The sequence below is a fragment of the Phoenix dactylifera genome, chromosome 9, assembly GCF_009389715.1.
Source record: "Phoenix dactylifera cultivar Barhee BC4 chromosome 9, palm_55x_up_171113_PBpolish2nd_filt_p, whole genome shotgun sequence".
Classification (NCBI taxonomy): Eukaryota; Viridiplantae; Streptophyta; class Magnoliopsida; order Arecales; family Arecaceae; genus Phoenix; species Phoenix dactylifera.
The window spans coordinates 12,743,367-12,759,262 of NC_052400.1; the positions used below are offsets into that span (position 1 = coordinate 12,743,367).

The 15,896-nt window shown below is 40.1% G+C and overlaps 1 protein-coding gene across 3 annotated transcripts; it reads left to right on the forward strand.

Moving 5' to 3' along the window:
- The first annotated feature begins 93 nt into the window (after positions 1–93).
- On the forward strand, positions 94–15,692 carry LOC120111899 (anaphase-promoting complex subunit 13-like). 3 transcript variants are annotated; one of them, XM_039130079.1, is made up of 5 exons: positions 94–233; positions 9,049–9,197; positions 9,397–9,450; positions 13,124–13,204; positions 15,315–15,692. In XM_039130079.1, the coding sequence occupies exons 2-4, from the start codon at positions 9,119–9,121 to the stop codon at positions 13,183–13,185; spliced, it is 195 nt and encodes a 64-aa protein (XP_038986007.1). In that variant the 5' UTR covers positions 94–233; positions 9,049–9,118; the 3' UTR covers positions 13,186–13,204; positions 15,315–15,692. The 3 variants fall into 3 exon arrangements, with proteins under 3 accessions (XP_038986007.1, XP_038986005.1, XP_038986006.1); XM_039130077.1 differs by having other exon boundaries at positions 94–219; XM_039130078.1 differs by having other exon boundaries at positions 94–219; positions 15,318–15,692.
- The last annotated feature ends 204 nt before the right edge of the window (positions 15,693–15,896 follow it).

Below are 15,896 nucleotides of genomic sequence, written 5' to 3' on the forward strand. Positions count from 1 at the left end.
ATATCTTATATCTACATAAAAGAGCGGGTTATTTCACCAAACCGGTGAGCGCTAGAAATTGAATCGGTGTATGCTCAGACCGTTATGGGGGGGTCAAAACCTTGGCTCACAATTGGGATTGTGGTTTGGCCGCGCGACTTTTGTCTCCCCTCCCACGACCCATCGCCAGCCAGCGCGAGCTCTTCCTCCGCGGACGACGGACCGTGACGGCGGAATACGGTCAGCGGCACTAGGTCCCTCTGCTCTTCTCGCTTGTTAAAACATGTCTGATGTGCTCCTTTGCGCCTCCCGCGATCTAAATTTTGGGTTCTTCTCCGATCCCTATACTGCGAACGGCCATCTCCTCGGTCGATCGATGGATTATAGGGTCTCAGTTTCGATCATTAGTAGAATTTACTTTGTTTCGATTGTTTCTGTTATGGAAATTTAGATCGATCAATGTGTCTGTAAATCCTGTCGCTTCGATTTCGTTTTGGGATCTTTTGATCGTTTTGTTTTTTCGCGATATATTTACGTTTACGTTTTTCATAAAAAAAAATTACTAACGGGGATCATGGAATCCAGTAATTGTGTAATCATCTTGCAGTTTAAGGATCATGGGATTTTTATGATACTTTTTTTTTTTTATCATAGTTGTCGCCCTTTTTTAAAAGTTGAACTAAATATGATGATATTATGATGCCATGCATTACTATAATGCCGTGTGATGATAGAGAGTGCTAAAAGTCATTAGATAAAATGCTCACAATTTTTTTTTTGTGCTGTTTTTTTAATATATTATTTATATTTTTTGATTAATTTTTTATATATAAATAGTTGATAATTCATATATTTATTGTATCACTATAATGTCGCATTTCAATTCTGATTGATCTGATGGCTGAACTGGTGATCCTTGATCTGATCCCTTTTGTGGTTCAATCAATGATCTCTGTTTCAAAACATTGGATTTTGCTACATTATGGATCTGACATTGTTCGCACAAAATAATCTAGGATAGATGGAAGCAAAATGTGTTGTTAAAGTCCAGTTTTCCTGAAGTGAAACTTGTGTTAGGGAGTGTTTGCTAGCTACTAAATTTCCTAGGCTGTATTATTTGGACTGGAATCATGATGTTGCAGCGACACCTCGGCGATGTGGTGCTTATCAAAGGGTTTTTGGGAGCCAAAGTTCAGAAGAATGGTAGATGGATATTTGTTAATCGAGCTGAATAAATTGCTGACAGTTTTGTGTTAGGTTTTGGAGAATTAGCATAGATAGCTTGTGTTTCTGTTAATTATTTGTTTCTTACCCATGATATATGTGGTGGACTCACTAACTAACTGCTGGGATCTTTTCAAATTAATCATGTAGTGGTGATCAGGCTGCCATATGCACAACATGTTGCTATGGAACTTGTTCTTCATGAAAGGGTGCTTTTAACCACTGATTTGTTCCTCTGTAGGAGCTACCATCAAACTCTTGTATGCTGTTTCTATCACTGTTTCATGAATTAGTTTAGTTGTAGTTGATGCTCAAGGTGGGTTGTTTGAAGATCGTTGATTGGAGTGCAGAGACTATTGATAGTGCTGTCAGATTTCCTGTAGGAAGGGCTGTCAAAGTTGGTTTCAGAATTATGGTAAAGAGTTCCTATTCAATGTCCTGTCTGTGTGATTACAGTTGCATCCATTAGTGTCCTTCTGCTTTATGTGGCAATTTAAATGATGGCAACTTCATTGGAGTTGGCTACGTGATTCTGTCATCCATTCTTCATTGCACATTAGGATGTTGACTAATGGGCCTCACATATTGAATTGAGAACCTTAAATGATTGAGGCTTTTGAGCCTTAATTGGCTCATTTTCTCCAATTGCCGATCAAAACCTGTGCCACCTAGCCCATAAGCTTTCTTTTCATCACTTCCTTCTACAATGCAGATAAAGTCAAATGGAGACATAGATATTGATAGCACGAAGGTGTTGACTTGAAAAGATAATTCTCTTCTTAGATGTAGCTTCATAGAAATCTAAGCGTTCCATATCTAACCTTAACAAACAACTTTATTGTTGCCGCAGAATCTGATCCGTCTATGGAGGCTTGGAGGGCGATAGTCTATCTGCAGAGAGATGCCGATCTGTACACAAAGAAAGAAGAGAAAGGCTTGCTAGATTGGCTTCGACTGGGCCCTCCGATGCCTAAGTCAGAGAGGGCTTTGGAATAGTAACTAAAACTAGAAAATATGAAGGAAAAGATTAGTGTATAGTATTGTCTTTTCTAGTCGGCCTCCTTTGGTCGGCCTTTTCACCTCGTCCTCGGATTTTGTGGCCGCAGAAACTGGTCCGACTATAGAGGTTTGGAGGGTGACATCTATCTGCAGAGAGATGCTGAGCTGTACACAAAGGAAGAAGAGAAAGGCTTGTCGAATTGGCCCTGGCTAGGCCCTTCGATGCCTAAGTTAGAGAAGGCTTTGGAGTAGCAACAAAAAATAAAAAATATGAAGGAAAAGATTAGTATATAGTATTATCTTCTTCTAGTCGGCCTTCTTATCTCGGCCTTTTCACCTCGGCCTGAGACTTCACCTCGGCCTGAGACTTCACCTCGGCCTCAAGCTTCACCCCTGCCTGGGGCTTCACCCCGGCCGGGACTTCACCCCGGCCTCGGTATTCACCCTGGCCTAGGACTTCACCCCGGCCTTGTTCTTCACCTCGGCCTCGGTCTTCTCATAGATATGCTAGTCTGTCAAAAAGAAAGAGAGTAGAATGGTAGATAAGAGGTTGAGAGTCTCTTACCATAAGAGCTTTGAGCTAGAGATTCCCTAGCTATGAGAGCTTCTAGTTGTGAGAGCCCATCTTTTGGGATCCTTTGGCCCACTTTTTATAGGCATGGAGGTAAAAAGATGTGACCGCCTATGTTGCCGCTGAGTCCCAGACTGAGGTTGGAGCGCGGCTCGGATGGCCTTGAGGTCAGTAGAAATTGAGATGGACAAGGTGTAGGAAGTAATCTCCTTCGGAGGGGATGGTCTGCAAGAAGTCTGCTTGCTGAAGAGTTTCCGGCAGGAGATTCTCTGATGCCTAAGTCAGGATAAAGATGCAACAGTGGAAGAAAGAAATTTTGGAGTAGAGTGGAGCTCTCTAGGTGAGAGTCACACAATATGGCATAACATAAGCATGCAAAAGCATACCTAAGGTCCCCCGGTCTACCCCTTTATATAGGGTGTTTGGTTTTGTCGTTTACTTGGGTTGATGTGTGTATAATGATGGTTAGGCAATGGCCGGTAGTACGACTGCGGCATTGGAAGCCAGTCCGCATGGGTGGTGTACGGTATTGACGGTGCATTGAATGCGGAGCTATCGCAACAACCAGTAGCTGTCACGACTGCCCATTACTAGGACTGTTAGTCCTTGTTGACACTGTTGATTGGCTCCTTAGCTGATGGCTCCTCGGCTGGGGTCGAAGTTGTTCACCTCGGTTTATACCGAAATCGGTTCGGTTCGAGGTCGAGGCGTCCAGTATTTTTTCTATCACTTGCTTTCCACTTTTGAGGCTGAACTGCATCTTAGTTCGGGCAGTGGAAGTCATGTCGTTATCTCGATCGAGGATAAAGCTTTTGTGAGGGAGACTTGAATGTGTCGGTGGCAAACATAGCGAAGGAGAGGATGGCGAAGAATGGAGTTTTTTTTCTTTTTGCTCAGGTAAACTAAGCTCAGTGTACTTTTTGATTTGCTCGGCCTCTATGGTGGTTAGTATAAAAGTTTACAACTTAATAAAAACAAAGAATTTTTCAAGTACTTGGCTTCGATTTTTGTCTTTGTTGTTTGTTTTTTTGTTTGAGTCAAGGTCGTCATTCCAAGCTTCGACTTTTTATTGTAGCCTTTTTTGTTCGAGTTCTATCAAGCTGAATAGATATACTAAAAGATAATGAAAGTAAGAAAATTTCTAAAGTACCTGACTTCGGCCTTTACTTGCTAGTGGCTTCGGTTTGTCTTGGGCTCCTTAGTCGATTTTTTCAGAGTTTGGCTCTCGAAAAATTCTAAGTAAGCTTGGTAGAGGAAGGTCGGCGCCTCCGAGGTTGATCATCTCTGGAGTCCTACTCCATAGGCATCCCCATGCTAGAGTTCTGGAGGAAGTCCGAGTAGGCTCGGTCTCTTGCTTGGGCCATTTCTGATATGAAGAGGTTAGTTGACTCGTCGAGCCTTCGGCGCGGCGGCCTGTTCTCCTGCTCGGGCAATTCTCGACTTGAAGAGGTCGGTTGATTCGTTAAGCTGTTGGCGCGATGGCCGGTTCTCTTGTTTGGGTCATTTTTGACCTGAACAGGTCGATTGACTCGTCGAGTCTTCAGCGTAGCGGCCAATTCTCTTGCTCGAGCCATTTCCAACCTGAAGAGGTCGGTTGACTTGTCAGGCCTTCGGCACAGCAGTCTGTTCTTTTGCTCGAGCCATCTTTGGCCTGAAGAGGTCGGTTGACTCGTTGAGCTTTCGGCGCGACAGTTAGTTCTTTTGCTCAGGCCATTCATAACCTGAAGAGGTTGGTTGACTCGTCGAGCCTTTGATGTGGCGGTTGGTCTTCTCATCTCCGAAGTATGCTCCTGAAGGCATCTAATAACAGAGAAAATTCGAGTGGGCTCGGTCTTCAGGAGGTCGGTACTTCCGTTCATCTTCGGAGTATGCTCCCAGAGGTATCTCTAGTATTGTTCACCAGAAAAAATCTGAGTGGATTAGGTCTTTAGGAGGTCGATGCCTCCGTTCATCTTCGGAGTATGCTTCCGAAGGTATCTCTAAGGTTGCTCACCAGAGAAAATCTGAGTAGGCTAGATCTTCGGAAGGTCGGCGCCTCCGTTCATCTCCGGAGTATGCTTTCGGAAGCATCTTTAGGGTTGCCTATTAGAGAAAATCCGAGTGAGCTCGATCTTCGGGAGGTCGGCGCCTCTGTTCATCTCCTGAGTATGCTTGCGGAGGCATCTCTGGGGTTGCCTACCAAAATAAATTCGAGGAGGCTCGGTTTAACGAGGCCCAAGGCATCCCCAGGGTGTCTCCCTTATTTGGGCCTAGGCGTCCGTAGGGTATCCCAAGTCGAGTACACTTGTTGTAATTGTTCGATCTGAAGACAAATACTGCAAGATGATTTTTATTGAAAATAAATTTGGACTATAATGAATCTTATAGTTGATGTGGAGGTTATCGGATTTCCAACTCTACAAGATTAGAGTGCCGTCGAGGTGCTTTGCAGAGATCCGTGCGAGGCCGGAGCATAGCATTGCAAGGCATGTGACATGCCGCAAGCTTCTCGAAACCTCATGCTGGTTGTTCCTCCCATCAATTGATGTTGATGTAGCTGGGGATTCTGCGACAATAGATTGGTGCTAGAGGAAGGGCCCCCAACCCCCAGCTACATCAACATCAATTGAAGGGAGGAACAACCAGCATGAGGTCGCGAGGTGCCCATGGTGTGTCATATGCCTCGCAATGCCGTGCTCGGCCTCATGCGGATCTCTGCAAAGCACCTCGATGGTACTCCGATCCCACGGACTTGGAACTTTGACAACCTTCGAATCTACTGCAAGCAAGATTCATCGTAGTCCAGACTTATTTTCAATACAAATCCTATTGCAGTATTTGTCTTTTAGATTAGATAATTACGACAAGCGTACTCGACTTGGGATACCCTAGGGACGCTTGGGCCCCAATAAGGGAGACACCCCGGAGACGCCTTAGGCTTTCTTAAACCGAGCCTCCTTGGATTTTCTTTGGTAGGCAACCTTAGAGATGCCTCCGAGAGCATACTTTGGAGATTAATTGATGTGTCGATTGTTTGAAGACCGAGCCCAATTGGATTTTCTTTGGTAGGCAACCTCAGAGATGCCTCCGGAAGCATACTCCGAAGATGAACGAAGGCGCCGACCTTTCAAAAATCGAGCACACTCGAATTTCTGTGGTGTGCAACCCCAGAGATGCCTCTGAAAGCATACTTTGAAGATGAACGGAGGCGCCGACCTCCTGAAAATTGGGCCCACTCCGATTTTCTTTGGTCAACAATCCCAGAGATGCCTCTGGAAGCATACTCCGGAGATAAACGGAGGCGCCGACCACTTGAAGACCGAGCCCACTTGGATTTTCTCTGGTACTCAACCCTAAAGATGCCTTCGGGAGTATACTCCGGAGATGAGAAGACCAGCCACTGCGCCGAAGGCTCAACAAGTCAACCAACCTCTTCAGGTCGGAAATGGCTCGAGTAGTAAACCCGGTCAACGCGCCGAAGACTCGACGAGTCAACCGACCTCTTCATGTCGGAAATGGCCCGAGTAGGAGAACCGGCCGTTGTACCGAAGGCTTGACGAGTCAACTGACCTCTTCTGGTTGGAAATGGGTCGAGCAGGAGACCGAGCCTACTCGGACTTCCTTCAGAACCCTAGTATGGGGATGCCTATGGAGCAAGACTTTAGAGATGATCAACCCCGAAGGCGCCGACCTTCCTTTGCCAAGCTCACTCAGAATTCGTTGGGAGCCAAATTTTAGAAAAATCAACCGAGGAGCCCAAGACAGGCCGAAGCCCCCCAAGGAGAAGAGCTCGACGCGACGACCCAAGCTTAGATTGAGAAGTGGTCGAACACAAGTAAAGGCCAAAGTTAGGTACTTTGGAAATTTTCTTACTTTCATTATCTTTCAGTATATATATTAAGCTCGGCAGAATCCGAACGAAAGGAGCTACAACAAAGGTCGAAGCTTAGGATGACGACCTAGACTCAAACAAAAAGCAAACAATGAGGACAAAAACCAAAGCCAGGTACATGGAAAATCTTTGTTTTCATTAAGTTGTGAACTTTTACACTGACCTCCACAGAGACCGGGCTAATCAAAAAGCACACTGAGCTAGGTTTAGCCGAGCGAAAAGAAAAAGACTTCATTCTTTGCTGCCCTCTCCATTGTTGGCTTCGCCACCGACTCATTCAAGACTCCCTCACGAAAGCTCCGTCCTCGATTGAGATGACGCCATGACTTTCGCCGCTTGAACTGGGATGCTGTTCGGCCTCGAAAGTAGAGGACAAGTAATGGAAAAAATATTAGATGCCTCGACCTCAGACCGGACTGACCTCGGTATAAATCGAGGTGAACAATTTCGGTCCTTGCCGAGGAGCCGATCAACACGCACCGATAAGGACTGATAGTCCTGGCAATGGGCCGTCGTGACAGCTACTGGCCATTGCGACAACTTTACATTTGGCGTGTAGTCAGTACTGTACTCTGCCTATGTGGACTGGCTCCCATGCCACAGCCATACTATCGACTATTGCCTGGCCATTATTATACATCACATCAATGCAAGTAAACGACGAAACCAACCACCCTATATGAAGGGATAGTTTGAGGGACCTCAAGTACGCTTTTTCATATTCATGCTATGCCATACTGTATGACTCTCGCCTAGAGAGCTCCAATCTACTCCAAAATTCATTCCTTCCACTGTTGTCTCTCTATCCTAACTTAGGCATCAGAGGGTCCTCCACCGAAAACTCTCCGGCAAGCAGACTTTTTGCATGTCATCTCCGAAGGAGATAAACTTTCCACACCTCGTCCACCTTGGTTCCTGTTGACCTCAAGGCCATCCGAGCCGCGCTCCGACCTCAGTCCAAGACTCAGTGGCAACATAGGCGGTCACAACTTTTTACTCCCACACCTATATAACAAGGGCCAAAAGACTCCAAAAGAGGGCCTCTCACAACCAGGAGCTCTCATAGGTAAGGCATCTCATAGCTCAAAGCTCTTATGGTAAAAGGCTCTCAACCTCTTGTCCACTATTTTGCTCTCTTCCTTTTTGGCAGGTTAGTAGGTCTATGAGAAGAACGAGGCCGAGATGAAGCTCCAGGCTGAGGTGAAGCCTCAGGCCGAGGTGAAGCCCGAGGTCAAGGTGAAAAGTCCAAGTTAAGAAGGCCGACCAGAGGAGGCCGACTAGAAGAAGACAATACACTAATCTTTTCTTTCATATTTTCTATTTCCTGTTGCTATTCCAAAACCCTCTCCGAATTAGGCATCGGAGGGCCCAGCCGAAGACAATCCGACGAGCCTTTCTTTTCTTCCTCTATGTACAGATTGGCATCTCTCTGCACATAGACTGGCACCCTCCAAACCTTCACAGTCGGACCAGATTCTGTGACAACATTTATAACAACGATTAGCCGAGAGAGTTATAGGATAAAGGTATAACTACTGTTCTTCCAAGAATGATTTTGCTGTTCCCTTAGAGCTATTCAAACATTTTATCAAAAGCCTCAAGAATGAGGGAGGTTCTAAAAACCTATGTCAAGCCTTGAAAACATGTACAAGTTCCTGCTAACATAAGATGCCCACTAATACTTCTGATACAAGGAGAGGTAGTTTCAAAGGGAACCAGATCCTAATCTTCTATTTTTTGGGTTCAATTGAACTCAGTATTAAAATTGATGTTGACAACGAATATAAAAATTTGATTTTTCTGCATTTTTTGTAGCATCTGTGGAAATTTTTGTTCACAGGAGCTATCTCTGACCAGCTTATCTATCAAACTATTTCACTGACATTGCTAGGTTTCACCATATATGCTACTCTTTCTATTCTCTAAAAAAAAGCATCCCAGTGCAAGGCTCTTGCCACTACAGTGTATGGCATAAATGTCTAAACTCTTGTGGTATTTTACTATATCCTTTTTCGTTCTTTTTTGACTTTTGTAGAATGGGCGTAAATTTTTTCACATATATGATGTATTGCAAGTGGGTTAATTAGGTCTATTATACCCAACATTTATTTATTTTTATTTATGGCTTATAGATACAACATCTTTAAAAGTCTGGTGCAGCCCCTCTCTCCCTTTCTCTTCTTTCATTCCCCAAGATAAAAGATAAGCTGTCCTATTGGTCTTATGGATTATATTCGAACACTATATATGTTATTTTTTAGATTATAATATCCTATTCTTTAGCGAACCAATGACATATATAATATTCACTTGATATGGTATCATATTGTACTAATAATTTATCCATTCTAAATATCTACTGAAAATTATGTTATTCTGATATTTATTTGGAGCATCCAAACAGGGCCTTCAAATATTTGGTATCCTCATCGGTGGAATAAGTCAGGTGTAGAACAGAAAGGAAAGTGGGGAAGATGGCAGAGCTGCTGAGCATAGGCATCCTGATAGACATTGTGGATGAGGAATGGATGAGAGACACCCTCCCTAAGGATGGTATCATCATGCCCTCTCTTTTTTTTGTTCTATGAGAAGGAGGATCGACTGAGAATAAACACTGCTATAGTTGTATTGTTACTTCGATCCCTCTACTTCATTGCACTGAATGCTGATTTCCTCCACAAACATAAATTTTTTCCCTGCTTCTCGTTTCTACTGCTGACTCTTATTTTACTTATATATTTAATTGTTTAAGATATTCCTCTACCGGCTGGAATGGCTCCCAGAACTGAAGATGCTGAAGAACCAAGTATATAACTTACTCTAAAATCTCCATCCAAAAGTTCCCAAGTCTCTGAGACAAATGCACTTATTATTTCATCCTGTTTATTTAATTGCAGCTTCGATTTCTTAGCTTGCCTCACTCCTGTTTATCAGCTTGGTTTCACTCAAATGATAGCAGTTATTATTACTGGGTCGACTGCAGATAGACTAATCTATTATAGCTTTCTCTTCGCATTGTGATTTGGAAAGTTATTAGCTGATTACGTTGGATGTGATATTTTTTCTTGTAATTGTTAAAAGGATATGACCTATATACTAAAAACTAAACAGTCACTAGAACTACAGGTGAGTTTATGTTCATAAACACAAGAGGTCCTGACTGGTGACAGAGAACTCATTAACGTCCTTATCTTTTGCTTTTATCGAGAAGAATAATGTGAAAGTAGCTATCAATTCATTTATTGACCACATAGTTTTCTTTCCTAAATCTTTTCTTGGAAGTGTGATGTCTATGGTACCAGGACATTGTCATGGCGACAGATGCTAATATTAGAATCTTGTCCAGTGCATGGTAGTATAGAGGAGATAGATGCTCATATTAGAATCTTGTCTAGTGCTTGGATATTTCAATTAAGCTAAGAATATTCATTATATCTAATTGCATGGTTGGATGTTGAATATGAATAGGACTATATAGAAGGTTCTTGTGCTATGGATAGACATTGCAATCTTTCAAACAATGGTACCTTCCTGATGATATGTTTTTCTCTTCGAACAGATATATGAACCACCCCTTAGGTGTGATACTGACATAGCATAAGGTAGTCTTCGTGCCCTTATTCCAAAAATCTCTTGGATATGGATACGAATGCGGATACATCTGATTTTTCCGGATTTGGGTTGGAATATCCATATAATGAGGGAACCAAGTAAGTGATTAACCAAACTGAAACTAAAAGGAACTTAGATATGGGATGATCGTCACTTAAGATGGTAACCCGAATACAAAATATCCAATTCAAATAAAATCCTTCGAATCATCCTGCATGCCTGTAAGGCTTAAACCTCTCGTTTGTCTGTTTCATCCCTCTTTCCTCTTCGATGTCTTCAAGCAAATAGGGATTTGAATGTTCTGTCCGCTTTCTAGTTTCCACCAGGTAATTGCAACCAACGATGGCTGTGAGATACCTTGTAGGCGCCATAGATCATGTCTACTTCGGTGACAAGCAATCTTGAACCATATATCCTTTATGAAATTGTTAGTTTTTATTATTGATAAATATTTGTTAAAATTATATTTTTTTAGCTGAATCTTTCTTTTATGATCTTGTCTTTATTTCTAGTTTTCATCATTGAATTTTGATCAAAATTTGTTTAGCATTCGAAAAAGTATCCGATTTATATCCATATTCAGATAAGAAAATATGGATATATTTAATATCCAATTCGTATTTGTATCCGTTTATAGCAAATATGAATATGTTTAATTTCCAATTCATATCAGTATCCATTTAGAACAAATATGAATATAAATTTTGATACCTGTTTAGTATCCGTATCCCTATTCATATTCGTTGAAAAATATGGATACAAATATAGATATACCAATATCCGATCCATATCCGATCTTCTTTCAGCCTTAATGGAAATGGTTACATATGTAGCAAAATTGTTAACACCAACATGATCATATTATTTGTGACATGTACATTACCTCCATTGTTTGTTTGGAAAATTTTGCTACAAAGCAATATTCAGTAGTTGATCACTTTGTTTTAGTAGCTTTGTGAGTCCATATCACAATATACTTATGGGGCAGAACACTTGTTTGAGTACTGACTTCAAAAATTAATCTTATGGTAAACTGCAGATGACTTATGCAGACCAACACGATCATATTATTTGTGACATGTACATTTAACTCCATTGTTTGTTTGGAAAATTTTGCTACAAAACAATATTCAGTAGTTGATCACTTTAGCATTCATATGAAGAAATGAAGTATGAATGCTGGTAAAACTCCATAACATGCTGCTTTCACAAAGGACCTTAATTCTTATTCGTCCTTTTGTTTAAATCATTTGGCTATAATCTGAAGCTTAATGCATTTATCTCTTTCTGCTCTAATTTCATTTAACATACAACCAGAACTTATGAGCTTAACTTAAGGTGAAGGAACAACAATGTTTAGACATGCTACATGACATGATTATGTTACTGTCATTTGCTGCTTCTCTCTGGAAGGTACATCATGACATTATTGTCTATGTTTAACCTATAATTTGGATGACATGCATGTATGTGCCTTGATGTTTAAGGCTTGTATGCCTGGTAGGTATCAGAAGTTGCATGGAAACTACATGAATATTATTGTTATTAGAAGTGATTTCTAGAGAAAAACAAATTCAATTGGAGAGAGAAATAATTCAGAATGAAACCATCAAAGTTTTCTCCAGAATTCTAGTTCTTATGTTAGTGATCTTGATGATCACTAGCTCTAGATGATGACGAACTGGATGCTGATCATGATGATTGTAACAAACTTAATGTACTCCCCTTAGGCTAACTGGATTTGTTAAATAATTTGAGTTCACTTAAATACCTATGGTATTATTTTTCTTTTAAACATGAGGTGAAAACGAGGTTCCATCCCAGGAAAACTCATTTGGTTATAATTATAAACATGCATGTCTCTACATGAAAAATCAAGGAGTTTGAAGTCAGCCTTCAAATGAGTGGTTACATGTTTATAGATTTCTATTCTTAGATTTTATGTAAAGGAAAGACAACACTATCCTGGTTTCTCAAAACAGATAATATCCTGCATTTTTCTCTTTTCTGCATGAATACTAATCAAAAAGAGAATTAAACCCATTCATAAACCATATCACGACCATTGACAATACAATAAGGCATCGTTTGTTTGTCTTCACCACATGATATTCTCCTTAGTTCTGGGTAAGTTATAGGTAGTTGCACTACTCATCCCCCTCACATTCTTTTGCACGGATAATGGAATATAATATAATCACTAGTTAACAGCGCTATCATGTTTAGTTTTTTTTGAGGATTAATAAAAAGCTTATGATATGAAGAGAGCCTTTTCCACAAGCATCGACAATTATATGAATTATTACAGAATTCTAGCATTGAACCTGAGAGCATTAGCATATGAGAATGAAGCTTTTGAAGCATATTGGGCATGGTTGCCAGTTAAGAAGAGTAAAGAGTTGCACATTGCATAAGTGATGTGGCCTATACAATTTTAATGTAAAATTGGCAGAGGTGCAGAGTTCCTCTCAGAATGGTGCATATGTGAGATCAATTGCCCATGATACTGAAATGGTTTATAATGCTAGATATTTATTTCCTATGCAATCATAATGCATAGCATATGATCTTGCTTTCCTGATTTGTGTGCATATATGTCTTGATTTTACCCAAGAATTCTTGCTCTCTGGGGTATGCTCTAATGTTCCTTTATCTTGGTACTAGAACTGTACTAAACATCAAGGGCCATGAGTTTTTCTAAAATTTGTTGCTGCTGACTTAAGACTGGAAAGGACATAAATGCCAAATTGCTATATCAACTCTCATTTATTTGCTTGTGACTTTGGAGTGACATTCTTCTTGTTCATTGAGAATGCTATGGTAGTCAACATAGAGCTGAAAATCCCAATTTGCTTTGTGATTACCAGATCAGGAAAACCAACAAGTGGAGGGGGATGTTTGGCATGATCTTGCCCTGGAGAATCTCTAAGACTTCAATGCTGTGGAAGGTATGCTAATGTCACCAAGATGGTCAGGTTTTTCCATCGGATGCTCTGTAGTCTGTCCTATTTTTGAACAATCGATTTTCTCATGCTTATTCTTGATACTAGATGCTCATGTGGTAATTCAACAGTATCTTTTTTGGAAAACCTATAAGGGTTTCTTTCATAATGCCTTGATTTCTAGATACCCACTTCATTATGGAAATCATCAAGCCTGTTCCTCGTGAAGGCTCGCTAGTCCAAGGTCACGATGTTTTACTATGGCTCATTGTTGCATAAGTTATGTATCTGGAGCAATATATGTTAAGTGACAACATGGTTCTGTTGGAATAAGTACCCATGATTAGACATAAACAAGAAAGTGGGTAAGCTAACAGAATAAACATGCTTGAAATGGGAAATGAAAGAAAAACGACTAAAAGCAGCCTTTTCAGGCTCTTCCAATTGTTGGAGTACCTTTGGCATGCAACAAGGCATGTATTTGGTACTTGGTTGTTTCACATTATCCCTGTCGCAACCGTAACATGGATTGTATGGAAAAGGATTTTATTTATAAGATAGGTAAATCCTGAATGATGCTTCATATGTATAAAGAATTGCATTATCTGCCCTGCAGGCCTGATGGTTAATCCAAATATTTTAGTCAGAACTCAGAACCAATTCGAAACTGGATAGGGTTTTGGAGTTTCAAGTTAAACTGACTTATAAGGCTTAGTTGGTTCATATATAGGATTGTTTCTTTTTATTATTTTTTTCTTCTTTCATTTAACCTCAAGTTTTCGAATGTCTGGAAGCATTGTGATGTTATTCCAATGTCAGAGGAAATAATAAATTTTTGACATGGCTTAGCTATTCTAGGGCTCGAATTTCACTCAAATGTCAGCCAGTGATATAATATACTCTGAACATGATCTTTTAAACATTCTATGTTTTCCCCTTTCTTAATTATTTCAGTGCAGAACAACCAAATATACATTTGAAGGTCCTAAACAATATATTTATCTTTATAGGTGATGTCTAATTAATTTTCTTTAGTAGTTTTATTATTGATTTCTTTATTTTTTTAATTTTAGTTGACATTTATAGATTTCTCTAGCATTTGCAGCTAAATATTTTGAAACTAGAGCCAAAACTAAAGAAACTGCCAAAAGGGAAACTCATGTAGTATAATTAATATCAGAAATTGAAACTGAGTTTCGAACCTTGGCAGGGCTTTTGTTTCAATTTCTCTTTAAAACTGTTTCCAAATCAAATGCTTGCAGTATGATATGTTGAAGAAGATAAATAAGCTTCCAAAGGCATGCCTTATTGAGATGGCTGTCCTTGCTAATTCATTAGGAAAAAGGATACAGTCATGGGCTCAACAATGCTAAACTCATCCAGCATTTTTCATTCATTTCAAAGTGATACTGCAGAATCTCTGACTAGAAACTAATAAACATATTCAATTATTTGCATACTTTATCAGTTAAAGACCACAGTGACCTGGCAAGTTCAATTTCTAGACTCATGTTAAGTAGTATGGAAGCAGTATTTGATAAATTCCTAAGAGTTGAAATTGTGGACTAGCAGTAATATAAGTTGATTGAAGAAAAAATATTCCTTTTTTATTGTCTAAAATTTGAAAAAGGGTGATCTGGTATATGAGGCTTTTTATGGGATATGGGAAAGATCCAATGTATATAGCCTTTTCTCTAGTAGAGAGGCTATTTCCGTGTTTTGAACCCAATGACAATAGGTCACGATGGAGCAATGCCAAAGCTCACCCTCTTTTTCTATTGCCAAAGATTTCTTCAATCAAAAGTTGGTCTGACTGATAAGCAGTCAAATATTTAAGAGTCGGAGTTTCTCTTGAAATGTTTTCGGGCAACCGTTCCATGGCAACCATCGGTATGGCATGTTCATTTAGATAGGTTTTCTCTAGGCCATCTTTTCTTTGCTCTTTTATTTTGTATGCTCTGTAAATAGAGGCCATAATACCTAGATATGCTATGGTTTATAGATTGCGGAATAATGTGCACATGTAGGGTCATAAAATTTACTGTTTGTATGAACCTTATTTTAGTGTGAGGTAGAGAATGTATGAGAGAGAAGCTGATAACCTTTTCTTCGGTAGAAGGATGCAGATACTTCAACAGCTCATGCCTGCGCCATGGTTGTGTGTTTCTACTGCATAAATTCTTTTTCAAGAAGTTAGACAGTTTTGTCGGGAACAAGGCTGGGTTACGGGTGAATCTGAAGTCTGTCAGTATCCATTTGAGCATTGCTTAACCTCTTCCAAAGAGGGCTAAAACTTATTTTGTTTAGGTATTTTTAAGGTCAGCTTGGATGATATCAATTTGTTTGGTTGAACTTTGATCACGAGTTATTGTTATTATTATTGCTTGGTATGACCTCCAATAAAACAGAGGTAGGTTGATATTCATATAAGCTATGCTAACATGCTGGTGAGAACAGAATCTTGAAAGGTTAGTGATATGCAGTTGTGACCGCATCAATGTCGTCATGCTGATTTCGTTCTTTATTTGTCTCCTTTCAGTGAGGTAAAAGAAAATATGGAAGTAGGAAGCCAGCAAGTTAAGAAAAATGGTGAGAATTGGCCAGTTAATTTGTAATTTAGTAATTTCTAATTGGGTCTTTTTTTTTTCAGGCATTGAGACAAGTAAGAAAATGTATTTTTTAATAAATACTAAGAAGT

Bases quoted from the DNA above. Each gene is read 5' to 3' on its own strand.
- LOC120111899 (XM_039130079.1), top strand. From the start codon at position 9,119: ATGGCAGAGCTGCTGAGCATAGGCATCCTGATAGACATTGTGGATGAG. The intron at 9,198-9,396 runs GTATCATCATGC...TAATTGTTTAAG, and splicing joins AGACACCCTCCCTAAGGATG to ATATTCCTCTACCGGCTGGA. The intron at 9,451-13,123 runs GTATATAACTTA...TGTGATTACCAG, and splicing joins TGAAGATGCTGAAGAACCAA to ATCAGGAAAACCAACAAGTG.